This window comes from Pelodiscus sinensis, chromosome 2 (assembly GCF_049634645.1).
Source record: "Pelodiscus sinensis isolate JC-2024 chromosome 2, ASM4963464v1, whole genome shotgun sequence".
Classification (NCBI taxonomy): Eukaryota; Metazoa; Chordata; order Testudines; family Trionychidae; genus Pelodiscus; species Pelodiscus sinensis.
In genome coordinates, this window is record NC_134712.1 from 213,714,578 (window position 1) to 213,723,432 (window position 8,855).

Below are 8,855 nucleotides of genomic sequence, written 5' to 3' on the forward strand. Positions count from 1 at the left end.
GAATACATTTATTTGGTATTTATTGAAATCTTAAACCCCTCAAAATAACTTTATTCAGTTTACCATGCTTCTTAGAAGCAAGTATTATATTACTTGCAGTAAAACCGCAAAATCTAGGGATAAGTTGCATCGGAGAAAATGAATATCAAGTATTTAGAACTAGTTTATAAATAAGTCAGCTAGATAGTAGAATACACTGCCAAATGCATCTATAGATTGCTGTTACTGGAGGTATCCAAAACAGGCTTGCCACATGTTTTAGAGATAATAAATTCAATTCTGTTATGATAGTAAGGAATGGGTTTATATAATACACTAGAGGACTCTTCCAATCCAAATGAATCCATTCCAGATTTTAGAAGAAGTTTTACCATGAGTGAGTGCAAATATTTTCCCAAAAGCAAAGAAAATCCTTTTTGTTTAATTTTCATTATGTCAAAGTTACAATAAGACTTTACCCTATTTCATTGTACCCTATTTTTTAAGGATCAGGTTAATATTCAAAGAACCTAGCTAAAGATTCTGGCTTGTTGGCTATGGAGCCCTCCTTCTCTGAGTATGCTAAAAAGAGTGACCACATTTCTAAATACATAGCCTGCTTTTGGCACTTCTCTTTTGTATGGACTTGATGCGAAAACTTTTCCATTACAAAGAGAATCAATATTTTACTGTATCCCAATTCCACGGGAGAAGTCACATTTTTCCAATAACATGCAATATAAAATCTGACTAACAATAAAAAAGAAATTAATCTGTCATATGTGCAAGTGTTTCTCCCTTTCTCTACAGCTCCTCCAATTGAATGTATCACTAGTGTAAAAATACCATGGATCTTTAACTGTAGCCAAATTCCATCTACATAGTAATTTATTTAAAAAAAGCCCTTTTTGAGTTACATAGATTGATAATGTATCCCTTTCTCATATAGAGACCCACTCATCCAGATTAATTTTTTCCTAATGTCTCCCCCATCTTTTATTTTCTCTGTTTTAAATATTGATTAATAGTAACCTAGTGTTTTTTTCCTGTCACTCTAGAGCTCTCAGTGTTTGTCTGGACCAAACTCCATAACCCATGATTTAACTGGTATTACTCTGAGAGATATAGTATCATCACAACCCTCTGTGCTAAGAACCGCCTCACAAGAAGGTTTCCAAGAACTTAATCAGGAACAAATAGAGCAGCTCAGAGCTGAAATCAATGCAATCAAGGCCAACTACAGGAGCAAGAATGGGGTATGGCATTTTTTTCATATTGTTTAATCCTAACATTTTCCATTAATGTTCACCCCTTGTCTGAATTTTTTCCTGTTTATACTAGGGATGTGAATGTTTTTTACCAGTTCCTGTTAACCGGTAGAGGCTGGAACAGTTCCCTGCCCACTGCAGGCAGGGAGCTGCTCCAGCCCTTTGGTGCCCATTACAGGCAGGGGTTGTTCCAATCGGCCAGCTGAAGCTGCCCTTGTCTACAGCGGGGGCGGCGACATGACTGGTCCAGCTGAGCTGCAGTGGGTGTGGGGGAGGGCCACTCCAGCCCAGTGGAGCTGGAACTGCCTGCAATCAATTAAATGGGTTAAACATAATGTTTAGCCAGTTAAACAGGATTTTTCATTTATACATAATTTATACATTATTTCTGCAGTAATATTAAACTGAAACAGAATAAAGCTAATGTGTGAAGGTTGAAGATTCAATTTGACAAAATGCATTAACAGGTCAACAGCTTCATATACCTACATTATTCCTGTGTTTTTAATGTCTGGAGATAAGCTTAGAACTAATAATACATTTGAGATAAAAATCCTTTAGAATAATGCTGACATGTTGGAAAAGATCACAAAGCTATTGCTATTTATTTCTGTCTTCAAGGAGGATGTTGCCCCTAACCAATCAGGATTACCCAAGAAGACTTTAATTATTAGTCAGTCCCACTTAATGACTGCACTTGCAGACACAAGACCATCTATAAGTCAAGATGACTGGAAGAATTTGGTTGAACTGTAAGTAGTAAAATATGTTATTAAATTTGTAAACAGAGTTTTTTATTTTTAAATTTAATGCATGAACACTACATTTAGTTTAATATTTCAAGAGTTGTTTAATATCAGTGTTTTGTAAAATAACAGAATTATATTATAAATTATATAATCCCCACAGCACAGTTCATCATTAAATAAAATTGAATATGTATAAGGGGTTTAGCTTTTCAGTTATGTAGACTATTTTATCTTATGATTGATAGCAATAATGCACTTTAGTGATACATTTTAAATCAGCTACATAATTCCCACTATTGCTAAAGGAAGCTACCTATTTGCCTCAAGGGGACAACTGATACTTAGAAAATGAAAGCAATTATGTACATGATCCAAAAACCTCTGAAAACAATGGAATCACTCCCATTTTTATTAATGGGCTTTGGGTCAGACTCAATTTCTACTAAAAATATCTTCACTTCATTTATCCTTTTTTATGAATAAAAACACACTTCAGCACATTTCAGAAGCTCCATGTAATTACTCAGTTTTTGTTATACTCAGTTTTCTTAATCAGATTCCGAGTTACAGCTACATTGTACTCAATTACATTGCTTTCTATAGCACCAAGAAATTCTTAAATCCCTGAGATGGTGTGTTACATGAACAACGTGTTCAAATTTTTTGTTCATGAAAATATAAAAAAATCCCTCCAGTTATTTAACATTGAAGTGAATGCTAATGTTTCAAAATATTCAAGTAATATTTAAAATATTTTAAACCCATCCTGCATTTCTACCAGGCAAGCAGTGGTTTCAGCTGCTTGGTGTAGTAAGTCAAATATTTTGGGTTGGGTAGGGGTAGATTTTTGTTTCTGAATGTTGTGTTCTTTTGTGTTTAATAACTTTTTTAAATTGAGAGAAAATAGAGAAAAGGAGCAGTTGTTCTGAATCAAAAGTTCTTTAACAATTTAAAATGTTTTAATCTGCATTCACAATATTCACATCCATTGACATGGATATAATTGCCAACTCAAAACTAATTTCATAGTCACCTGCAAAAGCTGAAGCTGAAAGGAGAGTTGCGTGATCTTGTGGGGTATTTTTTTTTATGGTGGATCTAGGGGAGGAGGTGTTAAGACTTTGATCCTGGAGCTGACTATTTCAGTAGATTCTGGGTCACTGCTTTTCAGAATTTAAGATCATAAGAATTTCCTCTCACAGTGTGCTGGAAATTTTACATGCATTTCAAATGTCAATATCTGAAATCTGCTGATCTACCTGAGAATTCTGGGTAACATACATTTTGTCCTATTAATATTATATATTACAGGGTTGCTAATAAAGAGTAAAAGTGTCCCATCTTGCAGTAAAAGTCATAGAAAAGGACTTTATAGATAGATTCACATTAATTAAATAGTTCTGTGACCACTCATAATTTATTCTTAACATTGTGTGAAGAGGGCATTTTCTAAAATGTACAACTCTTGGCATTATTCATACAATCACACACAACTGGTTTGGTCTTCATTGTCACTGATGTGTAATTGATAAGGATTTTTAAAAGAATGATAGCAAGTAATATATGTTATTACTTATTTTTGTTTCTAGTTATGAGAATTTTCAGCATCCCAAGAAGAGGAAAGGGCAGAATGCAATTTTCAGACCAGGACAAAAAGTAACTTTAGCATAATAATTTTAATCACTAAATGTAATCACTAAATGTAGCTTTAAATTGTCAGATGTTTAAATTATAAAATCAGAATAAGATTTATATTCCTATGGGTTTATTACTGCAGTGAATAAAATACAGGCTTCTTTGAAATTAATTTTAAGTGCTATACATTTTTTTCACATTTTATTTTGCAAAAATGTCTTCCTACAAATTGGTATTAAAAATTTTGGGACAGTATTGATTACATTGTCTCTCACTGTTGCTCTGTCAATGACGTCCAGATTTTGAACTTACTGTGCCGTTTTTGGAAGGAACTGATGGTTTAATCAGATGTCTTCCTCACAACAAATGTATGTTGTTTTCTTCAATTGTATATTTGTAGAAAATGAAAACTAAATGGCATTTTAAGGTAGATTTATCAAAATTCGGTGTTCATTACAAGCATGGTATTTATTCAATTTATATGGATAAATGTAGTAACAAACAACACCGGAAACATACATATATTTTGAGCTATGTTATGGTCTTTTTAAATCTAAGGGTACGCCTAGACTGTGGAGCTATTTTGGGATACCGGAAGTATCCCGAAATAGCAACCCCACATCTTTCAATCCGCCCACCATTTCCTGAAATAATGGGTGTGCTATTCTAGCATCCTTGTAACCCTTGTTCCATAAGGGTTAAGGGATTTGTTGGAATAGTGTCTTATATTGAAATTTCAAAATAAGCTCTTTTGACCTAGACTCGAAATAATGTACACAATTTGCATAGTGCAAATTGCATTGCTTATTTCGACAGAAGGGTGCTGTTTAGACGCACTCTAAGGGGGAAACATTCTGCAGGGGATGACCATTTAGAGAACTGGGATATTGACAAGCATCAGAATATAGTGAGTTAGTTGTAAAATGCTCTGTGGAGTCGTCATCACAGCCAGAGTATGTTGTTTTTAAATAGAATGTTGTATTTCAGTGTCAAATATTACACTGATAGTCTTAAAATGAAAGCAGTTCTGCATCGGGTTCCAAAACCCTTTCGCTCTGCAAAATGAAATTAGAATTACATTCCATGGCTTGCAATAGTACACACTACTGCACTTCCTCCTCACTTTTTTTTATGAAGAAACTAGTAAATGTAATAATGGTATTTTACTTCTCCTTCCCTATTCCACACACAAAAAAAAATCTCCAAGCAAGAGCTTAAGTAGACTATTACAGATATGCTGTACTAATTAGTGTAAAGATGGTAGAACCTTGGGGCTGCTGTGTGTAATACCACTCATCCAGAGGTCACTATTAACATTTAGCTAATATGAGATAATCTCTTCTTCACTAATTCTTCAATAATAACTAAACATTAACAGATGGAATGCAGCATGTCTACAGACTGTTTTATTCAGGTTTATTATCATGGTGTAAAGGGGACATAAGAGACCCGTAGCCAGCCTGGGAATAATTCCCCTAGTTCAGACACTGCATACCTGTCATGGGTAAGGCTAAGATCTAATCACAAGTATTTTTAGAAGTCATGGACAAGTCACAGGCAATAAATAAGAAGTCACTGCCCTTGATCTGACCATGACTTTAATTAAAAATACCCCTAACTAAATCTTAGATGCTGGGGGCAGAGAACTTCCATGGACACTACTGCTCTGGGAGGGGGGCACTCCTCTTGGGTGGAGCACTCTGAGTGCTGCCACTGCTGGGGTGAGGCATCCCAGGGCCCAACACATGCCGCTGCTGCTGGGAGAGAAGGTGGCCCGTGGCTCTACCCATGCTGCTGCTGTGGGGGAGGGGAAGTTTGTGGCCCCACCCATGCTGCTGCTGTTGAAGTCCAGGTCCCCACCAATGCTGCTGTTGGGAAGGGGGCAGGGGGAAGCAGCCCAGAGCTCTGTTGATGCTGTTGCTCTGGGTGGGGATCCGCCTGGAGCCCTGTCGATACTGCTGCTCTGGATGAGGATTGGCAGCCTCAGATCAGCTGCAGCTGTTACTCCAGACCAGGGGGCATCTGAAACCTACTTGGGCCTAGACACTGAAGTTGCCCTATGCAGGAGTCAGTTGGAGCCCTGCCATTGATGGTCCCTGATTGCTGCTCCGGGGCAATGCAAGCATTGACTAGTGCGATTTGTCCTGGGTTGCCCCAGCTGCTCAGGAAAGCCTTCTCACTAGCTGCAGCAGAAGTCACAGAATCCATGACTTTTGTGAAAGACTTGCAGAGTTAGTCATAGGCCCTATGCAAGCCTTCTCACAAGACCCAGCACATGGGGTATTACAGGAATAAACAGGGATAGAAGGGAAATCCCTATAGCATAAACCTCCATAGTGATTCTCAGCTGTTGTGGGTTGTGAAATTACTGACAGGCAATCCAAGTATGAGCTCATATTTTTTAAAGCATCTGTTCACTGTTCTACTTTTCTCCAGCAGACACACCAGTTCATGAACTTAAAACTGAAGCACAGATTTGTTCCTGTTCCACTTTATGGAGGTAAAATGGTGAACAAGATGGTAATTTTTGTAATGTGTCCAGATGGACTAGTCTGAGATCATGACACTAATTTCAAGTAAGCCACCAAGTCACTGAATAATAATGACATCATAATCTATATTTGAATCACTAAACTAAAGTTGACAGGGTCGGTGCCTCATTACCAATCCCTTATGGCACCCTGTGCCCCTGATGTGACATATGAAGCTGTGAATTAACATTTTTTCTAGGTGCTTATTATACTGAGTAAAAGGTTATCTTTTCAGGCCTCTGTTGTCTGTCTTGTCAGCTGTAACTGAAATTTTCTCAATTGCCAATCTCTTTTACTAGGTGGTAGGTAAATAAAGGAACAAGAGCTAAATACAGACAAGGTTACATAGGTACAAGGTTTTGTTTTTTTTTCTTCCTGGAAGCAAAACAATAGTTAGGGAAATCTTGTTTTGTATTAGTCAGCAGAAGACTTCCTATATCAGGGGTTGGGAACCTCAGGCCCGGGGGCCGGATGCAGCCCCTGGGTTGCCTGGATCCGGCCTCAGAGGCTCAGTGCTCCCCCTCCTAGCATTGTGGAGCCCCCCTTCACTACTGAAGGACTGAAGCACACAAAATCTACTAGCCTGGACCACAATAGGCTCTGGTATGTGAGGAGAACGTGGAGAGTGTCTTTCTCCTCAGTCAGGGCCACATCAGTAAGGTTTTGGGGATTGTTTGTTTTTTGGCTTCTCATTTGTGTGCAGTCCCCAACTAATTTTTCTGTGGGTCAGCGGCCTCCAACCCAAAAAGGTTTCCCACCCCTGTCCTACATGATCCCCGCCCCTCCCCCAAAAAAGAGAGACATAGAACCAAATCCTTAATAGAATTATTTTCCAGATGAACACTAATTTTTAGAGGAATGGATTCTTGGAGTGGTTTAGAATATTATTTGTTTTTTACAGAATATTGATGATTTTAGGAGTGAGGGAATCTGTCATTCAGCCCAGGATTATGTGGCCTTGAGTAGGGATGTTAAATTTAGATTAACTGGCTAACTGAATTGTCGATGCAATTTGCACTTACTATTCGATTAGTCGATAACAGCACTTCAAAGGCAAAAGCACTGCAGGAAGCATGGGCCAGTGGGGGACACAGGCAGTCTCTCCCCCTTATGTTCACTCTGCATTGGTCAGGAAACCTTAGATGGATTTTAAGCTATTTGTGTTTTTCAATTTTACTGTTTTGGAGGTTAATCAAGGACAAGCCCTGCTATGTGTAAGAGATCCATCCCATGCTGTGGTTATCTAATAGCAGCTAATCCCATGCTGCAGTTATATAATATTTTAGGAGGAGAGCATTCTAGGAAGAGTCACTGTACCTCCAAGTACTACGTAAATAATATGTAACTAATACAGCATGACCTTGTTAGAATAGTAGAGAATTACAACAAGTCTCTTTGGTGCATAATATTGTTTTATTAGCTGCAGCTGCTGAGAAAAGTTACCCTTAGACAACTGCGAGGATAGAATTTCTCTGGTACCCATTTGAATAGTGATATAAAAACACCACTATCCTGAGTGTTAAAAATGGATCAAATACATAGTGTTCTACAGTTAACAGAAGAAAGTTTCCTTACAAAAAAGAGGTAATTAAAAAAGAAGTTCAGAAGTAGTTGAAACCACTGATTAAAGTCCATCTTAGCATTCACTGAAATGCAGCAGCATGCACCCCTTGTCTCATCACCTTAGCTCTGATGATACTACTACCACCATTCCTATGCTCCACGAAACACTGCCTGTGATCCAGCACTCCAAGCTTGCCGTGTGCCATGTATGTTATTGCGCAGAACAGAGAAACAAACACAAATCAAAGACAGTACTTCAAAGCCCCACTGGCACTGGTGAAACAGTCAACAACCAGTGCCAACATTAGCAGCAGAACACATTGCTAAAAATTTTAACTTAAAACCAACTTCTTGTAACCCTCTAATCTGCATGAATTTTGATAAACCCACTGTGCATCTTCCATCACATTTAATTTTTGTTCCTGCACAGACAGTGACATTCCCCACACACATATCCTTCCATGGAACTATCTAGTCCCTTTCAGAATACAGATTTATTTGCTCAATCCCACTGACAGCGAAGCAGAGGGGGCAACTACACAGAGGCCCAGCAATTCTAAAGGGCCCAGGGCTCATGGTGGCCACTGCTACTGTGTCAGTGCCAAAACCACAGGCCCTTTAAATCACCACCAGAATACCATGTGGCATACTCCAGGAAGCAATAAGAGCTGGGAGGGAAGGTGGCATGGCACACTCCAACTGGTGCTGAGGGCTGGTACCCAAGGCCCTGCCACCCAGTGCTCCACCCCTTCCGGGAGCACAGTGGATCAGCTCCCTTCCCTGCTTGTGATGATGGGAAAATCCCTCCCTTTGGGGTTGTCAGTGTCTACACTGGGGCAGGCCCCCCCAGTCCAGCCCATGGGCTATCCCACTGGGCTCCACAGGCCCAGAGCAGTCAGCCACTTTAAAGTGGCATGGAGCTAGCTGCTCCTTGTGGCACTCTGCCCCAGGTGCCAGGCTTCAGAGAAACCAGACAATGGGATCTGCCCCAGGTCACCATCCAAACCCTCTGCACCACCTCCTCGCCTCCCCAGGTCACAACTCTCTCCCAGACATTGCATTCCTTCCTATGTTCTCCTCCAGGCCAGAATCCTCTCCTGTGTCCATATCTCCTCCCTGACCAGATCGAA

At 39.3% G+C, this 8,855-nt stretch overlaps 1 protein-coding gene across 7 annotated transcripts in view; it reads left to right on the top strand.

Moving 5' to 3' along the window:
• Positions 1–3,886, top strand: part of PEX1 (peroxisomal biogenesis factor 1) — a 43,022-nt gene extending 39,136 nt beyond the window's left edge. For all 7 annotated transcript variants that reach the window (XM_006114468.4, XM_006114470.4, XM_075922371.1 and 4 more), the window contains 3 exons: positions 1,038–1,235; positions 1,869–1,999; positions 3,586–3,886. In XM_006114468.4, coding sequence (XP_006114530.2) covers positions 1,038–1,235; positions 1,869–1,999; positions 3,586–3,667 — 411 coding nt within the window. In that variant the 3' untranslated portion in view covers positions 3,668–3,886. The remainder of the gene's footprint in view (positions 1–1,037; positions 1,236–1,868; positions 2,000–3,585) is intronic.
• The last annotated feature ends 4,969 nt before the right edge of the window (positions 3,887–8,855 follow it).